Source organism: Botryllus schlosseri, chromosome 8, assembly GCF_051294905.1.
Source record: "Botryllus schlosseri isolate E-star chromosome 8, Bs_hap1, whole genome shotgun sequence".
NCBI classification, from domain to species: Eukaryota; Metazoa; Chordata; class Ascidiacea; order Stolidobranchia; family Styelidae; genus Botryllus; species Botryllus schlosseri.
This window is the reverse complement of record NC_137243.1, coordinates 15,610,092-15,629,598: the sequence shown is the minus strand read 5'-3', so window position 1 is coordinate 15,629,598 and position 19,507 is coordinate 15,610,092. Positions and strand designations below refer to the sequence as shown.

The following is a 19,507-nucleotide window of genomic DNA, read 5'->3' as shown; positions in this document are numbered from 1 at the left end:
ATGATGCTCTCATCGCAATCCATTTTGGCGTGGAGCATTGCCCCTGGCGTAATGTATTTTTCGAATCATTTATAATTCGAGTGTATTGATGCGTTGGTATAATGAGAATGGTAGTGACAAGCTAATCAGAATTTCCGAAGTAGCGTAAGCGAGAAGATTAATGGAAGCCAAATGTATCCAGAGATCGAATCTTTGAAATATTTACGAAATCCTTGACTCAGTTGCAGAAGGCTTACTAGTAAGCCGACTTCAGCTGATACTATGCTGAATCGGCGAATATCGATTGTGACTATATGTTTTATCGCTAAAGCTATACAGGCGGTATTTCGTGGATTAATGTCAATCTTCTCAATATACAGTTGGTTATTCTCGAAAATTCATCGAGGAACACCATCTTAGATTAGGATTTTGCCATCGCAACAGACATGTCGGGAGGCATCCTTCGGTGCATTTCGGGAATAATACTATTAGCGCATATTGTCGAAGGTCAAACTGAAATCGATAACTTGGGAAGTAAAGATATCCCGAAGAATGCAGAATACGCGCCTAAAGGTAAGGTACTCGCACTTTCGAAGAAGAATATGTTGTTGATGTATTCTCCAAACGAGTATAGGAATGTAGGCCTACTAGGATCTACCTTGTGACAAATGTAGAGTCAAACAGAACAAAGCTACAAAATGATCTCCAAGAAAGACAAGCAGCTCAGCTTAGCAGCACGTTCTACTAGATTACTGTCCATGCTTTTAACGTTTCCGATCGTTATCGCAAACGTTAACTGTAAACTCACGCGATGCAATCGCGTGGCCACGGAACCGCGAAAATTAATATGCACAACAAACAATGGTTTCTGATAATCCGAGGTCATATTTGGTGGCAATAATTGAACGGTAATTTTATTGGTGTGCCATTGAGCCGTTATCGTGGTTTCATGTGATGTGTTTGATTGAAAGATTCTAGTCGTTTCGACACCTTCCTGCCTTTTCATTGTATCGCAATCTTGTGGACCACCAGTTGTGGAGTTTTAAACTGATGAAAATATTAATAAAATGAACTATAACCACATACGAACGATCATAGATGTTTTGTGTACCATGAGTCCCTACATACAGGGTTGTGTAAATCATGTTTTAAACAGCGTTTTCAACAAATGCCATTTCAAAATACTTATGTCATAATTGTGTAAATACTTTCGAAAAAACTTGTGTTATGAGCCTTCGGACAACTTGTACTAGGAATAGTCGACGTATACGATATGAAATGTTTGGAACTCCCGAGATCGTCGTCGGTTCACCAGTTCTAGCACCTAGTTATGTAGATCAGTGGAACGGAATGGATGATCTGATGGTATGACGGTCTGACCGCATGGTGCATGACGATATTTTAAATTGTAATTCGTTATCCATTGTGACATCAAAGTTGAAAATCAGTGACACCAAGGCTAGAAAAACGATAAAAACATCTTTCAACCAAGGGCCAAGGGTCTTTTAAACATGTTTGTTTTAAATTGATTTTTGTTTTGAATGTAACCACCAAAGGCTTGCTGCATTTTGTGTTGTCCGACTGTCATCTACAAGAAGGATACCGGAGAGGATAGCGTTGTGGCTCTAATATTTTGCAGTTTCATGGGGGTGACGTACAGCCCAATGTTATGCCACAATCAGAATCCGGAGTGATGGCGTCGCTGCAAAGCCTGTCGCCTACGTTTTTGAGTTATACGAACCCGTATGCAAATCCTATGACAGACACGCGGACATCAATAAATTATAAAAATCCACGCAGATAGTGAAATAACTATACTGTATTTGTGTAGTACATAATCGGTATAGGTGAAAAATTACAGTCGCCGACAGATCTATGAAGATACTATAGCTTAGGACTGATGATATTAGTACCTTGTACTACTCGGATGTCTCAGATCCTTTAGCAGACTTATTAAATGAAACTGTATACCGGAAATGCGAGGCCATGTCGTAAATTCAAGCATATAACTACATATTAATATGCCCTAAATTGTCACCGCAAAACGTATCAGTCAAATAAACAGAGGCCCTATATTACATATTACGTCCTGCTGTAAAGTCGAAAATGATATTGACGATCTTAATTTACATTCTTTGAAAATAACGTACACGACATGTCACTGTTTTTTCGGTGAAAGGAACATTCTTGCGTAAATATAGGCGGCAATGCGTTGTAATAATTGCGGAACCACGCAATATTATAGTGATTACGGCAATTTGATGAAAGGAATTAAGTCGAAATTGGCAGTCGCAAAGAATGACTTTGGGAAGAACGTAATTCGAAACTGCAACGTTTGGATCTATGCACTTAATTGCAGATGTTCAAAATTTCAATTTAGGTGGCACCGTTTCTACTGGTTGGAAATCAGCCAAATTTGGTGTGCCAGTGAATTTTGGCAGCGCGTGTCGGTGTTTCTAGACACCTGCAAAATCACCGTTTACGCGCTAGGGTACAGTTTGAAATATCAATCCCCATCCTCAAATAATTTCATATTATGTCCAAATCAAAGAACTTATATCCAAATAGTGATGTGATTGACATACTATAGGAAACGGATATTGTTTCAAACAATCAGAGGTCAACAATACAAGGAGTATATAACAATCGCCTACTGCGGTGCTCCGATGGTTCGGAACAGTGACGATTTTCGACCTGACTTTGAAGGACGATTTACGGTTCATGTATCTCAGTGCTCGTCAACCTTTTTCGTCGTGGTACAACCCTTTAACGTTAAATCAAAACTCGTACACCCCTGACCACACATTACACCGATTCCGTAGTAAGCCAAATCTTGGGGTGGGCTTTTCATTCTTTTAGCTATGGTCGGCCGCATTTCAATTATATGGTATACGGCCGCATCACGGCCCATCTGGACGACAAATATACTCATGTCAAATTGACTACATGGGAACTTTGCACCGCGGATAGCCCTTGTGGCGTTTTATGCTATAACTAGCTTCTTGAGATGAACCTTGCGTATAAAAGCTTCTAATTGTAGAAGCAAAACATCTCAGAAGGCTTACTATATATGCCCCAAAATCGCGAGTCTAAATGTGAGGAAAGGTTATTGGGATTCGGTTTCTAGTCACGCCATGCGCGAAAATTTTTTAAGCATCTTGAATGAATTTTGTCGATAATATTGGTAGTTTCACATTACTATCCAATATTTATTAATTCTCAGCTCACGTGATCAAATTAACAGCTGGAGCTGATGGAGGGGTGTCTTCGAAAAATTTGGCCACAAAATTAATGATGATGCATTTCCGGTTTTTATTAATCACTTTGTTGCATGCTGTTGTTTGTTGACCTCCCCGCATCTGCATTGTGAATATAGTCAAAATATATTGGATTCGCCCAAGCGAACCACAGAAAACTTTCATTAGTGAGATGCATACACGATTTCAGCTTGGTATTTCTTTATGCGGTGCATCATTTTCCTCCGCGGTTAGTATTTGTGCGCTGGGGATCAGATTGCAAGGACACTATTACATGAAAAACGGAAAATCCAAGTCCCCCTGAATCGCGCTATGTGTAAGATACGATGAATTAAGATCTCTCAACGTTTTAGGAACCAATTCGTAAATTCAAATTTCATGTTGTCGGCCAACACTCGCTAATTTAATTTTATGCAGACGGCCGCATAATTATTGCTTTACGGCAGCATGCCATGACTCAATCGAAATAAGGATGAGCAAGACTGCAATCCATGGGAAATGCTGATTATTCGGCTCGAGATTACCGCACCACAATCTAACACAGTATTTCTGAAACTAGACCCCCGAGACCTGCTGACTACCCCCCTTCACTTATGTACATTGCGTTATTCATAAGAATCTCGCAGAAAGTACCAAATGATTATTTATGAGCTATCTTAACGGTTTTCTCGAGAATCATTTTAGACAGATATCGCAAGTTTACACAAGCTAAATTCACCCTGTCGTAGGTCTACTCCAAAACCGACATGACTATGGCCAACGATTAAATGAGGACGAGAAACATTTGCTTATGACATCGCAAAAGGAATGTAATTTACATACTCCGTACTGTTGATATCAGCATTGTAAGATATTGCAAGTCCGGTCAACATGTGTTGAAACATAATCTTGCCTATTTATTGTGATAGCTAGGTATTGGTCCATTGTAATGCGGATCTTGTACACCCCAGTACGCCCCATTCGAGTGGAACACCATTTAAAAGTTTTGGCACACCCTGGCCTAGGGCAATGGTCGGGAACCTTTTTTGTCCGAAGAGCCATATTGGCCCTATTTTTTCCATCTCAACTTCCAAAGAGCCATATGCCAATCAACTGTTACGTCACAATTGAAAAACATGACGTCGTGGTAGCACTAATTCGAGCTCGCTGCATGGGATTCCTCGTGTGCGCCATATTTTCTCAGTAAAATCTGGTATTTATTGTTCGGAAATAAAGGTCGAAACGAGAGGTATAGAACAGACGGGCCAAGCCTCACCCTTGATAACGCAATTCATATGTAGCTTAAAATTTTTTACAACTGATATTAATCGAATGTGACTGTCACACTGATTACGAAAATCTAAATACTTATCGACTTCTCAAAGTATTCGGCGGCAACATAACGTTGCGCTACACGTGTACATTTTATCGCCGGTACTACACAGCAGAGCTATACTTACCGATTAAGAACGTGGATAGCTATGGCGTTGTTTGTAATTCAAGTTTGTAATTGTCACATTCACAACAGTTCATTTCGCGACGTAGATCAGTTAGACAATGCGTATTTGAAAACTGCGTTTTGAAATGGGCGTCGCCGTGTCCGCTATGCTCTTTGATTAATCAACGTATCGCGCAATTCAAGATTTCGAGTCCGGTACATAGAATTCGCGAGTGATATTGGCCGCCGGCGTGACAGTAACTTAAATTTGATGATTTTGGAAAGAGGGGGTCCGAGCAGCTAAACCTGAATACGACATTGTCTTTACCTCTCAAAGACATGTTTGTACTTCCACGAGAATAAATATTTTGGCCGTGATTAAACTTTACCAACAACTCGTTGCATATGGCTCGCGAGCCATAGGTTCCCGACCACTGCCCTATAGGGTAGGGCTGTTCAAAAATAACCTTTTTTCCTGAATCTTGCGGGTTACTTGATTAAATCGTTAGGTTGCCTTTAAAAATGACGCACACCAAATTTGAATTCATTACAACCAATATTCGCGGATTTCGTAGAGTTTGAAAATTTTGCATTTGCCTAAAAATGCAAAAAAAAAGTTTTTTCAAATTTTCCTTCCAACCTTATGAAATTGTTGCGCTGTCTTCAAAAACGATGCAAAACAAATTTGACTCAATTCGAAGCCGTAGAAGTGGAGTTATTTCAGTTTTTCTTTCATAATTCTGGGATTATCCTTGATTGGTGGATCATCCCAGAATTATCATCAAAAAACTTGAATAACTCGGCTTCTGCAGCTTGGAATTGAGTCAAATTTGTTTTGCATCGTTTTTGAAGACAGCGCAACAATTTCATAAGGTTGGAAGAAAAATTGGGAAAAAATTTTTTTTTGCATTTTTAGGCAAATTCAAAATTTTCAAACTCTACGAAATCCGCGAATATTGGTTGTAATGAATTCAAATTTGGTGTGCGTCATTTTTTAAGGCAACCTAACGATTTAATCAAGTAACCCGCAAGATTCAGGAAAAAAGGTTATTTTTGAACAACCCTACTATAGGGTGTACGATACATCCGGTTGAAGAGCCCTGATGTATCTCATTGAAATATATTGCTAGAAACATGTTTTTGCCCGAAATTACAGCACGTGGTGAGCCACGAATCGCTGTTAAATAGACAGTCGGGCCACATACCGTAAAAGTTAAGGAACCCTGTCATAGTCGTTTTGACGCCTTCTTAGGTTGTCATTGGGCATCGCAATGTTGTGGTATTTGTAAAGATAAAATTATTATTCATATACTGATGACGAGAAATAAGGTTCCAAATACCGCAGGAATAGAGACAAAATAGAGCTTTGACACATTGAGATATCCTCGTAGCATTCGTGTACAAAATACCCGTTAAGACCATTAACTATATCTAACTGTCGGTAGGATTGATAAAAGTCTTATTGCGTTTGCAACCTTGCAACGACGCAACGCGCACCAATCTATAACCCGCATTTCTTGTGTTTGCAGTATTCGTGAGTTGCCAAGCGGACCAGATGTGCGTGGATGTGGACAGAAATTGGCTCAAATCGCACTGGGGAGTGATGGATATTAACTATTTGATGTTGAATAAAAGGTGTAATATATCAGTTGAAACGACAGAATCTGAAGTCACGCTCTGTACCCCGAAGGAGCAGCTGATGTCGTGTGGCAGTGAATTCACACAGGTGACTCCATATAATTATAATCTGATTGTCCAGGTATGACGCATGAAATAGGCATCTCGCGACGGATCTGATGAGATAAAATCTTCTCAAGCAATACCATCGATACACCGTTAAGATGAAGATCAGATCTTCACTAAGCATGTTTCGAATTTATCTGCAGCTGATTTTCATTATCAAGCAAATAGCAATGCAATAATAGTACCATGAACTAAATGAAAACTGTATCCTTATTGGGGTCTATTATTTCAACTTGTTTTTTTTTTCATCTTGTCGAGTATTAAACCCTACCTAACTTGATAGTCGATTTAGTGGTTGGTATTGTTTCCAAATCAATACTAATGCCGAAAGAAATCTTTTATCTAGCAATCCCGCTTCGATGCTACTCCTTATTTTGGCTCCTTCAAAAACATACATAGCCAGTAGCCACACGCCAGACCTGGCGTCGGACAGCAGCGGATACGTAGGTTTGAATGAACCGAAACAAATGTTTCAACATGGGCGTGGGCGCTGTTGTGCCACGCCAAGCCCATAGTGCGCGACTGTATACATGGAATAGTAAATACGAGAAGTATTGAGGTGGCTAGCCGCTAGTCTATATGCTATTTGCGAGCAGAAATATTGACTGATAAATGTTTGAAACGTGCACCAGACAGCAACACACCCGTCAATTAGTCGCTCCAATTCAACCGAGATATTGTACCGAATGTCCGTAATTACTTCACGGAAAATGCTATTTCATCTTCGAAATTGCCGTGCCCGCGACAGTATGGCCGGGTGCTTTATTAAATCTTGTGAATGGAAGACGCATTTTATAATATTGTTGTTCGTTTGTTCCAGAACGACACCCACGTCACAATTCAAAACGGCGTGAAAATTTTGTTCCTCCCGCTTTCATATCACCCAACTCCAGTCGTGAGAACTACGATTCCGTGGGAATGTTCGTACCCGTTAAAAGTCATTGTGGAGACAAAATTCCTGCCCTTAATCAGGTAAGTATTTTTGTACTGTCGCATGTTTATTGAAAAATCGTATAGCGATCATTTAAAGCCTACTCTGTATGTAGGATTGCATTTTAAACAAATGATGTTCTAAAACACTTGGTTTAAAACATGTTTTAAACAGTTTTTTTAAGTTCCTTTGTGTTGAAACAAATCCGTTTTTACATGCAGTCCAATTACGATAATTCAATCCAATGTGACGTCATCGGGGAAATTTGAAGCAGCTATGTTTCTTTACAAAGACGACAAGTTTCAGCATGCTTATACCACGGTACCGAATCTTGGTATGGCAGATCGGTGAGTAAAGTATTACAATACACGCCAGATGACGATTCATTTTCATTGGCAAATTTATAGTTTGCGGGTTAAAGTTCGATTGCTACGCGGGCCGGAAAACAGCAGGCTGCAAACAGTCGAGTGCTGGGCAACCTCAAAAGAAATGACGGAAGAGGACTATCAAGCGTATACTCTTATCGAAAACTAGTAAGTTCAATCAGATCATGTAAGTTGAATTGTACTGAAAATGGATCGCCGCGTCTGGCGTAGATTTTAGATAGGTAGCATGGCAACTTTTGATGGTTTTGTATGAAATATTTCGGAATGCATATTTTCCTGTGACTATATTCCATTTTACCTACCTGACCACGCAGCACCGTAACTGCCGCACCCCAAACCCCCCAATTGGGGGGGGCCCGAGCTCCAAGGGGGCCCCAAATTATTTCGTGAATTAGCATAAATTATAGAGTTTTTTTTTTTAATTTATGCAATTTTTTTCAAAATTTTTCGCGCTGCGCGCGATTTAAAGTTGCCACACATCTTGATTATTTGGTACTCTTCCCCCACGAAAAAACACGCAAGATTTATAGAAATGGACATATCGGCGTTGGCCATTAACACGCCACTACGCACCAAGATATATAACGATTTATGACTTATTACATGCGACTCCAAAAAGTGTGTCAGAACGATCGGCAGCGCGAAAAGTTTGGCCGAAACGGACTGCCCTTACGCAAACCAAAAACTTCGTTATATATACAAAATAATAGGTTTAATTGTCCAGGCGCCTAAATGACTGGCGCCATATGTTTCTTCCTGTCTTGGCATTCTGAACCTCAGAAGACAAATACCATCCAGCAGGAAAAAAATTTATGCCAGTGAAGAAATATCAATTTGAAATCGTGTGCGTCTTTTAGTTTCGTACGTTTGAGCGATTCTATATTTTTGATAAAGCAGACAGGAGGTCACGAAATAAAATCATGTAACGAAGTCATACCAACGGGTCCGCCCGCCCGAAGATGTTTAATGATTATTTACGGGCCCTACAGTTTCCGGTAAATCTGATAACGTGAGCAGAGAGGACAAGATATTGATAGCAAAATATTTGCAATTCCCGATCTTATTGACCGATTGTATCATGAATTATCGAAAATTTTCGCGCTTCGAGCTGGCTCACTAAACAGTGCAGCTAATTTCGTGGCAAAAGCGAACACTGTGATGAGGGGGTCGGTTTATCACCATATGAGAACCCCAAACCCAAGTTTTTGTGGGGGGGGGGCGGGGCTGACGAAGTGCTGTTTCGTTCCTGCCAACGGGTATACGCCCGAAGATGTCTAATTATTATTGGGCGGTCCTACGTTTTTAAACAGACCTCGCTCAGCTCTAACGGTAAATCTGATTGCGTGAGCAGGGAGAGGATCAAAATTGATAGCAATATATATGTAATTCCCGATCATATTGGCCGATTCAATCATGATTTTCGGAAATTTTTCGCGCTTCGCGCGTCTAGACGGGAAAAGCTGACTCACTAAACGGACACCCAATACAGATGTGAAATAGCGTCTAAAAGCGGATAGCCAAAGGGGGGTCTGGGGGGCGAAGCCCCCCAGAAGTTAGGTTTATCACCCTATGGGGGGCCCAAGGCCAACGTTTTGGGGGGGGCCTGACGAAGTGCTGTTACGGCCCTGTGACCACGTCACTATGATTATTGCCTTCCGCTCTGGATTTCACAGTATATTAACGCCTTTCCATTTATGATGTCACAAGATCGCCGCTCAAACTCCTCAATATAAAACCAGTTACTATTACTGCCGCTATCCTACGAATCGAAGGTGTCCATATAATTAGTAGGACATAATGGCATACACAACTTACACATATAAACACACGGATATTGTTTATTGAAGCTGTCCGGCAGCACACGCATCGCGAACAGGAGTTACCATATACGATAACGGCTATCAACATCACGTTACCTGGGAATCCAGGGTTTTTCGATTCATCTCCAGTCCACAAGTCTTCATACACTGCAACGTGAGAGTGTGCTTCCATGGAAGTGAATGCAATAAGGTGAGTCAATGATGATATATTTTTTAAATGAAAACATGTCTACAGATATCAGACATGGGACGATTACTGCTTCAATGTAATCGATTGTGATTACAATTACAGCAAAGTGTCGATACGTCGTCACGATATAAGGAAAATTAATTGCCATTATCATTCACTATTACATTATTATGCTTCCTTCCCTTAACTTGAGCCTAGAAAATATATTTGAAGATAACATCACAACCGAGATGAAACTGCATCACAAGGAAGCAAAGTATTTAAAATTGTGACATCATTTGCTTGCACGTCTCAAGATATCCTTATCCAAGCATTTGCACGACTTTATCACTGCCTATTTGTCGGCACACTCCACATTTCGTTCAAGCTACCCCGAAAGTCTCCGCTCTGATCCACGCTAACATGATAGTGTTGTATGGCTGGCGCCTGGCGGCAGTTTCAAATTAGCGAAATAACGACTGGCCGATATGATATCACCACGAAAACGATATTCCCTAACACACTTATGTGATTATAAGCCACATAATATACGGATATTACGAGCCACCGTTAAGAGTGCCGCTAAAGAACTCCTCGGTTATGCATATACGATTTGCATCAGAAACCGCTTACGTTCGTAATGACCATCGACACTTACAGGAGTGACATTTTCAAATGTTTATTCGATTAAGGTGTGCCGACATACATGATTTTAAAGAAGTTTGAATCCAAGCAGAGTGGCGCTTTCCACTCTCCTTCTGTAACGCCTACCTGTTGATTACCATAAATACGGTTGAGCGGTGCAATTCTCAATCACACTGTAGTTACCTATCAGGGGTATGGTACAAACGTTCTTTTTCGCGTTCGTAGTCTTCGTTTGAACGTCGATAATTATCCGAGCACTCCAACAACACTTGGTGAGAATATGTGATATAAGGCCTAATGCGGTTGCAATGACGGCCGTCATTGACAGAAATGAGATTTTCAAATATTTATTCGGTGAAGGCGTATTTATCGGATTTGGATACTATTATCTCAGCAGCAATGAACATCTTGCGTTTATCTGGCAAGCATAACCAAACACCAATTTGTCAAAATACGGCAGTGTCGACATGCGTGATTCTTTGACAATCCAATCCAAGCATAGACCGGTTACTTGTTATTTTCCTTCTATGAGATAGTATGGTATTTGTTGATGTCAAGAAATACAGCAGGACGGGGATAGTCTCCACCATAGTTTATAGTTAATTGCGATATGTCGAATGTCTGAAGCAGGGTTCTCACACACGCCACCAACGAGAACATTTTATGCGGCCCTTCTTGAAAGCATGGACTGTTGTACGTACATGTACGACGTACAACAACAATTTTATTCAAATATTTAAAAATGTGATTATTTCGTGCTGTCAGGCGTGAATTTCTACATAGTAAATCACAGTTTTACGATGGTGTGGAATGTCACTCAGCAAGGTCCCGTGAAATAAGGCCTACTTGTAGGGATGGTGAGAACCCCTGAAAGGTTCAGGTTCGTGCGAACGCGCACCTTTTTGGAAGGTTCTGCGTGAACGCGAACGGGAACCTATGCTAATTCTAACCCTACATTTCAGTGAAGTGATATGTCAATGTACTCGATACCTAGCGACGACACAGGCATCATTATGCCACAATGCTGAAGTACATGCTGACTTTTTAAACGTCGCCAAATATATCTACTGTATAGCAATCAAATGCTATAATAATCTAATAAAATCAGTATCTTCCGTCGTGTTGCCAACAATTTCGACGAGGACTTGCAACGAAATATAAGCTTATGTCTATCAAGGCCAGACTGGACAATGTAAACAATGCTTTTGAGTATTACTAGATGTATATTTGTGTAAAGTCTAACACTGGTTTCTATACTTCCTACCGATATTACCCCATATACAAGTTATACAGTCGCCAACAAACCCAATCGCATGGATTTGCTTTTTATGATACAATAACCATATTAAATCAAGATGGATCCCGTACGCCTGATAGATTTCTTACGTTACTTGTTCGACAAATCTCGACACACAATTGATTGGCAGTCAGGTTATAAATACTGACAACTCAACTGTCACCCGTTACAGTGGCCACCTTATCAAGCTTGGAAAATCACAACTTTTATCTGCCATTTTACAAATGTAGAGTTTAAATGTAAATAAATGTACAACCATTACTCAGTTTGTTCTTGAATGTCAACTTTTTTTGATTGTATAATGAGCTGTAGTTGACACGATAATTCCCAGATCACTTCACTGCAGCGCAGTTGTCACGGATTTCCTTTTTGTTTCTCTTTTGGATGATTAAGTAATGACGAAATGGACTTTCTTGATTGATTGATTAATTCGTTTCTGCTCCCGGCTATGTATGTAAAAAAAGGCCGGTCGCGTATTTGTGAACTAATCGGTATTGTTATTATTATCAATTATTTTCGAATATTTACCAATTTCGGCGGCTCTACCCCCATTTCACATATGCGTTTATATCAAATTTTCCACAGGATTGTTCGGGATCAGACTCACGAATACGACAACGGAGAGAGATCGAGGAAAGAACATCCGGCCTGGTATCGCTTGGCCCCCTTGAAATCAGCGGTGACGTCACAGAAATTCTAGAGCCAATCGGGCAAGGCTTTGATGCGGGAGTGCAGTATCGTGGACACCCCTCACCGCCGGAAGCACAGGAAGCATACTTATTTGGACTGTCAAGTAAGAAACATCACTACAGACCTATCATTCAATATGCTCATTGCTCATCACCAATATTTTGAATTTCACAGAAACAGTGTCTTTTGTGTTAATCGGCGCTGTCGCAATCCTATGCGTCGCAACCGTAATTTTAGTTGGCATCTGCATCCACAGAAAGACTCGCGAAGCAAAGACAAAGACACAAATATTCTGGGAACAGCAGCTCGCAAACCGACAAAGTTTGACGAAGAGCTTTACGCTCAGTAATGGCCCGCCTTTTGAAATTCCACTTTCAGTTCCTAACACGCTGACAAAAACTGAGGTTAGGAGCAGCTAACCGTCCGAATTAATGGACTCGCCGTGTAGATCGTGTATTCATTCCATTCAAATATCACGGACTATACTTCATTCGGTTTCACTTTATATAAGGCCTCTCCAGTTTATAACGTCCGGATTTTTCGTGCTTCGTGCCACTGCAAACTTGAGTTACGTCTGCTGCGGAGAAGACCGCAGTTACTTGTCATAGCCTTTCTTCTTTTGGGAGCTAGACCACTGTTTCCTTAGCTTACCAATCCTTTTTATTACCACTATTTTTTCTTTCTTGACCTGTTCAATTAATAAACGAATGAAAATGATATCGTAGCGGCATAGGATATAGTGCAATATCCAGGTGTCATAACGGCTAGTATGACGTAGAATTTTGTGCTTATTTGAGTGGGCACTGGGCATACAGGCCTAGTTGGAAAGTTAACGCTTGTCCAGCTACCCAGTTTCCGAAATTGATAAAATCTTTCGTTGTATGCTGTTACGAGTGAGATTGTTATCATCAGTTTCACTTACATCCACTGCATTGGAAACCTGGACAGAAGAAAGCCTAAAAAATACCGCGTAGAAGTCGAATTTCAAAGCACACCCACAAACCGAAGTCACCGAATTCAGAATATTTTATACCGAGCATGTGCGGAGCTTCGATATATTTAGACCAGTAATGATTGGAGCCAAAAAGTAAGCGTTTTGACGACTCGGTCACGTTTTTCAGTCACTCGACTCGATTTTCTATATTCTATACCCGAAAGTCCCTTGAGGCAAAATCGACCTATGAGAAATATGAAATGACTCGTTGCTCGTGAGTCAAATTCTCCAGTCAATTTCAAGTCAAATGACCATAGCAGTGTTGGGATCAAGTCACTACCTTCCAGTCACGAGTCATAATGAACCATTGCACATTTTGACTCGAGTCAAGTAAAGTTACTCGATTTTTTAAGGTGACTCGAGTCAAGTCAAATCACTTGATTTTTTGAGATAACTGGAGTCAAGTCAAGTCGAGTCACGTCACGTGACGAGTCAATTTACAAAGCCATGTCGAATTTTCGAAGTACGAAACATGATTAATGTCAATGCTCTTCAACCGGGTGTATCGTACAATAGGCCCTATAGGCAGAGAATGTGCAAGAACTTTTAAAGGGTGTACCATTCGGATGGGGTGTACCAGATCAGAATTACAATGGACTAGCACGCACAATGGACTAGCTAGCACGATAAATTTAGGCAAGTTCATGCTTCAGAATAGGTTGACCGGAAGTGCAATGTTCATATAAACTGTAAGCAGCTTGTAAATTGCATTCCTTTTGTCCGTGGTGTAAAAGGCCGTCAGGCGATAAGCGCCAAATTGTTTTGTTTAATAAACAACAACATTCCTTTTGTGATGTCATAAACAAATGTTTCTGCTCATCATTTAACCGTCGCTAATAGACTTATTGCTTCCTTTTGGAGTAGTACAGTGGCAAGCTAACTTGCGATCTACAATGATACTCGGGGAAACCGCCGCGACAGCTCAAGACATTTTTATTTGATACTTCCTGCCAGATGCTCATCAATAGCGCAGTGTATATGTTGTGTAGGCCTATATAATTTCAGGGGCGTAGCCAGGGCAGTCGACTTTGATAACCGCTGCAATGGTGGTCGCGCCCTGATTAGTATTTAGTATTTCCTGCACTTGAACAGCTTCTTGGAGCTACAGAACTTCAATATACAATTGTATATTATATAGGGTTACCATACGTCCTCCGAGGACGCCCAAATATCCTTTTTGAGATTTTGTCCTCTTTTTTCAGAATTTTGGTCAAATTTACTGTGAAATTGGAGTGAGATACCGTAAATCAGCACCAAACTAGAGGCCCGGTGGGTATTTCGGGAGCTGAGCCGGAAAGATTACCTTTTATTTTAGTCAATCGACCACGAAGTGAGAAAAATTTACCACTTTCTCACCATTTTACTCCGGAATTCTGGGTTTGAAAATTTCGAAAACGTGTCCTCCTTTCCCGATTCCAAAATATGGTAACCCTAATATTATATTCATATTGAAATGAACCCGAATATTTTCGGCTGACACTCGTCAGGGGTGGTCGTCAGCAACTAGTAGAGAATTCAAAAGAACATCTAATATCAACAATCGCATCACATTCCTATACGCTGCAGCCTTTCTCATCCTAATTTCGATTAGGCCAGGGACGCAATTTGAATTGGTATACCCAAATCTCCGAGAGACATTAATTCAACTTAATAAATTTCTTCACACTTAGCGCAAACCGGGGTGACTTGGATTTTTCGTTTTTAATATAATGGTGTCCATGCAATCTGAGCCCCACCGTGCAACTGCAAACCGCAGAGGAAAATGATGCGTCCCATAAAGAAATACCTATCGAATGGAACGGGAATTTTCCATACTCCATACCCGCCACAATAGTTCCAAACCACTTGACAATTTTCCATACCATAGCCACATCATTCCATACCATATTCGATACTTTTCCATACTTTTCCAACTTGTCCACTCTCTCCACTCCAAGTGATATTCTATTTTTGATATGAGGAAGTGTTCCGGCGTTTTTAGTGTAATTATGTTGGTTGAAAATATCCATTTAAACAGTCCTGATGCACCAATGATACCGAATAATGCATAGGTCAGATAAACTTCCAGGTGTTGACGAACTTATGCGTATGGTAGATATAAGCCGCCATGAGCTACACTTCACATGCTTTACTATAACTCGAAAATATATAAACATGTCTTTTCATCCGTATTATGTGACAAGTCCGGCTATGCTATCATTTAGCGAGTCCGCGAACTCCCGTAAATAGCCTACATATTCATGTAGTGTACATATGAGCTCTTATTAAAACGAACCAGTAGATTTCAATCGCACCATTTCGCATACAAGTGAATAACAACCTATGCGAAAGATCGCGCACCGCTGTCCAGTGTCCACTGCCCAGTGTCCGGTCGATTCTCGCCCATTGAAGGCACTGGAATTGCTGAATTGTAAATGTACCAAGAAATATTAGAGATACGATCGGCATTTCATGAACCACTGCATTAGAATATATATTGGCATATAATTTTACATCGCTACAATCATTTTGCGACAGCGGATCAAATGTCCTATTTCCTCGCCAATCTGTGGGTTAAACATTCACACTTATTAGCTTCAATAGCCAACAACAGGGTGTCCTTTCTTTTATCATATATAACCAGATTTCAAGAAGCTACAATGCGTGCATGAGGCCGGCATATCGCTACGTCGCTCCAAGATAAGCTACTTATTTTGACCAAAGCGCAGAAAATTATCTTTCCAAGTTCAACATATTGTTGTAGCCTACATATTCATATAACTGGTAGCTACATTCTTAGAGTCTACGATTTTAAAACTTCCTTGGTAGTTAACGGAGTGGGAGTTACGATAAGCGCTGAGGTGGTCAAAGTAGTCAAGAAAGCTACTCAAGTAGAAGTTGCGACGGAAAAATCTACTCAACTACGAGTAGAAATACTTATTCCATAAGCGACCTAGAACTACTTGAAGTAGAATTGACTGACTTTAAAACTACTCAAGTATAGTAGTGTGAAAACGATCGAAATTCGTTCGTATGGATTGTCGAAAGCTGCAAATTGAGCTATGTGAAAGGTGCAGAGCTTGATTTATATTGATGCATACCAGGAGGTATCCAATTTTCCACAGCATAAGCATTCGTCCGCATCATGGAATGAAAATGATAGTATTAATATGGAAATGCGATACTCATCCTCTGTTTACTCGAACCGTACGTTTTCGAAAATATCATGGTATGGCGCCCTCCCACATACTATAAGGCCCGTAGCTTAGTCGAAGAGCAGTACAAATAAGTTGTATCGGATACGGTTTAAGTAAACACTTGGCGCGATTAAACTTTAATAAAAAAAATGGTGGATGGTAGCCTTATTTCCGGAAATTGAAGGCATCGCTAAACTTGCTTTTATACATCAACAATCAACATGTATGTTCTCCAGACAAAAGAACTGATACTAATTAAAACTCGAAGTACGATACTGAGAATTGAAAGTGAAATATAAATACTACTTCTAAAAGCGGAAAATGTATTTCATGCCTCAAGTCCAGAAAGTTTGGAGGATAAAACTACTTCTACTTGACGAACTGAAAATAGCGAAAGTAAGTAAATAGATCCCAAAATATTACGAAGTAGAAGTAGCAGGAAATTAGATCTACTTGAGTAAGTACCAAAGTAGCAGAAAATTACATTAATACTTCAAAAAAGTAGAAGTTCTTCGTTATTAACCACCGCTGGATAAGCGAAATGCTAGTTGTATTGCAACAGCGATCGAATATCATTCGTTTTTATGTTTTGATTGGAATAATTATCATTTATATTACTTTCATTCATTTGCGGGTTGCTCATCTTTGTCTTCAAATAGATGTCGACCGGGGTGGGTGAGTCATGAATCGCAATTTGAGATATGAACATGGACAGTGAGCGATTTTCTGAGGCACGCAATCAATTTAACAAATCTAAAGTAGGATCATTGTAATGGTTTTGGCAAAACTGTCAAGTATGGAAGTATGGAAAAACAATTGGGAAACTTCCATACCATACCTGCTCATTTCCATATTCCATACCATACCATACTTCAATACCATACCATACCATACCATGCGCTGCCTGAAGGTTCTGGTTCGTGTGGACAAAAGCTTTTGTCAGCGGTTTTGTTCTCTGCGAACAAGAAGCTGAACACAAGTCTATATCGTGGCAGTGGAATCAAAGTGACTTATGTCCAGTTTTCAAATTTTGAAGGTCCATTTTTAAAACTTGAAAAAAGTAAGTTTTTGAAAAATTTTCCATATTTTTCGGCCATATTGTGGCCATGGTTATGTCTGTTTCATTAATTCAAAGTCAATCCCGGCCAATATATGGCTGAAAGAAGATGAAAACTTAACGTAAAGTCAAATTTCTCAAAATGTATAAAATGGACATACGGTAAGTCACTTTGATTCCACTGCGACGATATATGGTGTCACGTTACGTGACTATGCTAGCCTGCTTCCAAACAATTGTACGAACAGGCACATTAGCCCGAAAAAGTATTTGTACTTGTATCAGTGTATTTTATCAGACAAACTTGACAATCAAACCAAATTATAAAAGGGGTTCTGGTTCTGAAACCATGGCAATATGGGTAGTTGGACACATGTTGAAATTCAACAGCATATTGAAGAATACACATTGTTTTAGGTAAATAAATCAATAAATTGATACCATCACACAGTATGACAAATATCATAGTCTATCTTTTTGATATTCTGAAACAGGCACTATTCTTCAGTATATTGAACCTACCCTAGCAAAACATTTACAAAACACATGGCTTACAAATAGCTGACCAACAAGAAAAGCGAAGTTTCAACTGTGAAAACTTCATTCATACCACTTCACAAGCTTACGCCTCACATGCAACTCTCCATTTGGCTCGGTACTATCGGCCGGGAGCATTGCCAACTTCAATGGGATCTGGGCACCTTGATCCGGTGAAAAGGGGGCATTTTCTCCGCCCATGTCTGTTCTCACCCACCCAGGGCAGCAGCAATTGATCAGGATGTCTCTTTGTCCTTTCAAGTCTCTGGCCATTATCCTAGTTAGTGCATTCACACCAAGTTTGGACATTCCATAAGCATGTTCATCAAAACCATTTTCATCATGCTTTCCTTCTTCTGCTGAAACGACGAATTCTTTCATTTTATCACTCAGCATCTTTTCAGTCAAATCGTCCGATCTGAAAAATGACTTGATGTCATCTCGGCAACCCTGCAGCGCAATTAATGATATGTTTGTAGATAACGTTACAACACGACCGCCTGTTTTCATCACAGGCAACAGTGCATTGAGGACATTCACAGTGTCAAAGTAGTTGGTCTGAACGGTCGTCTTGGCTCTCTCTGGATAAGGTGTAGGGTCGTCTTTTTTATATAAAATTCCGGCATTGTGTACAAGAATATCTAATCCGCCATACTTTTCAACTACATAGTCCTTCAGATTATTTATACTTGTTTTACTGGCAGTATCAAGCTGTTGGAACGCAGGCTTTAGACCTTCTTTATTCAACGACGCTACTGCATCCTGGCCACGAGCTTCATCTCTTGACGTCAGATAGACCTTTCCTTCATACTTCTTTAGTAAACCACGCACAGTTGCAAGGCCAATCCCTCTGTTCGCTCCAGTTACGATTGCAATCTTTGGCAATGACATGGTGTTCAATACCACACCTATAGAGCATGCAGCGAGAAAATTTGATAACAAATGAACAAGGTCAGATTACATTCGATAGTCAGACTCTGGCCAAGATTTTTCGATTATGTAAATATCATTTGGGGAATCCCCGACGCCGCGAAATTATAAAGTGAACACTAGTAACATAACCTTTATAAAGGCTATGCTAGTAACGTTAAATCCCTCACAATGACATATACGTGTTATTGATCACCTAACACTTGATCAGTGCTTTAATTCTTTCATTCACATTTCATTCCGACAAAAACACAAGATTGCGATATATTGAAAATAAAGGGGGTTTCGTAAAAGGGGGGAAATCGTCAACGAGCTAGAGGGACTCAGAATATATTGTGACCTGACAATAGGGTCACCATAAGTCCTCCTTTTTCGGGTCTTTGAAAATGTCCTCCGAGGACCCCTAAATGTCCTCCTTCCGGACAATTCGTCCTCCTTTACAGCTTTAACAGGAAGGATAGCGGACATGTTCAACTGAA

General features: G+C 40.2%; 2 protein-coding genes across 2 annotated transcripts; one reads left to right on the top strand and one right to left on the bottom strand.

The window, feature by feature from the left end:
• Positions 1–287: 287 nt before the first annotated feature.
• On the top strand, positions 288–13,051 carry LOC145444367 (uromodulin-like 1). Its single transcript, XM_080322334.1, has 8 exons — positions 288–552; positions 6,183–6,379; positions 7,217–7,368; positions 7,549–7,674; positions 7,735–7,860; positions 9,561–9,723; positions 12,230–12,437; positions 12,509–13,051. Exons 1-8 carry the CDS (start codon positions 426–428, stop codon positions 12,751–12,753), a joined length of 1,344 nt encoding a protein of 447 aa, XP_080178460.1. The 5' UTR covers positions 288–425; the 3' UTR covers positions 12,754–13,051.
• A 4,777-nt stretch (positions 13,052–17,828) lies between these two features.
• LOC145445318 (carbonyl reductase [NADPH] 3-like) lies at positions 17,829–19,142 on the bottom strand. The gene has a single exon (XM_080323508.1). The coding sequence runs from the start codon at positions 18,987–18,989 to the stop codon at positions 18,162–18,164; it is 828 nt and encodes a 275-aa protein (XP_080179634.1). The 5' UTR covers positions 18,990–19,142; the 3' UTR covers positions 17,829–18,161.
• Between the last annotated feature and the right edge of the window lie 365 nt (positions 19,143–19,507).

Bases quoted from the DNA above. Each gene is read 5' to 3' on its own strand.
- LOC145444367 (XM_080322334.1), top strand. From the start codon at position 426: ATGTCGGGAGGCATCCTTCGGTGCATTTCGGGAATAATACTATTAGCG. The intron at 553-6,182 runs GTAAGGTACTCG...TTGTGTTTGCAG, and splicing joins TGCAGAATACGCGCCTAAAG to TATTCGTGAGTTGCCAAGCG. The intron at 12,438-12,508 runs GTAAGAAACATC...TGAATTTCACAG, and splicing joins ATACTTATTTGGACTGTCAA to AAACAGTGTCTTTTGTGTTA.
- LOC145445318 (XM_080323508.1), bottom strand. From the start codon at position 18,989: ATGTCATTGCCAAAGATTGCAATCGTAACTGGAGCGAACAGAGGGATT.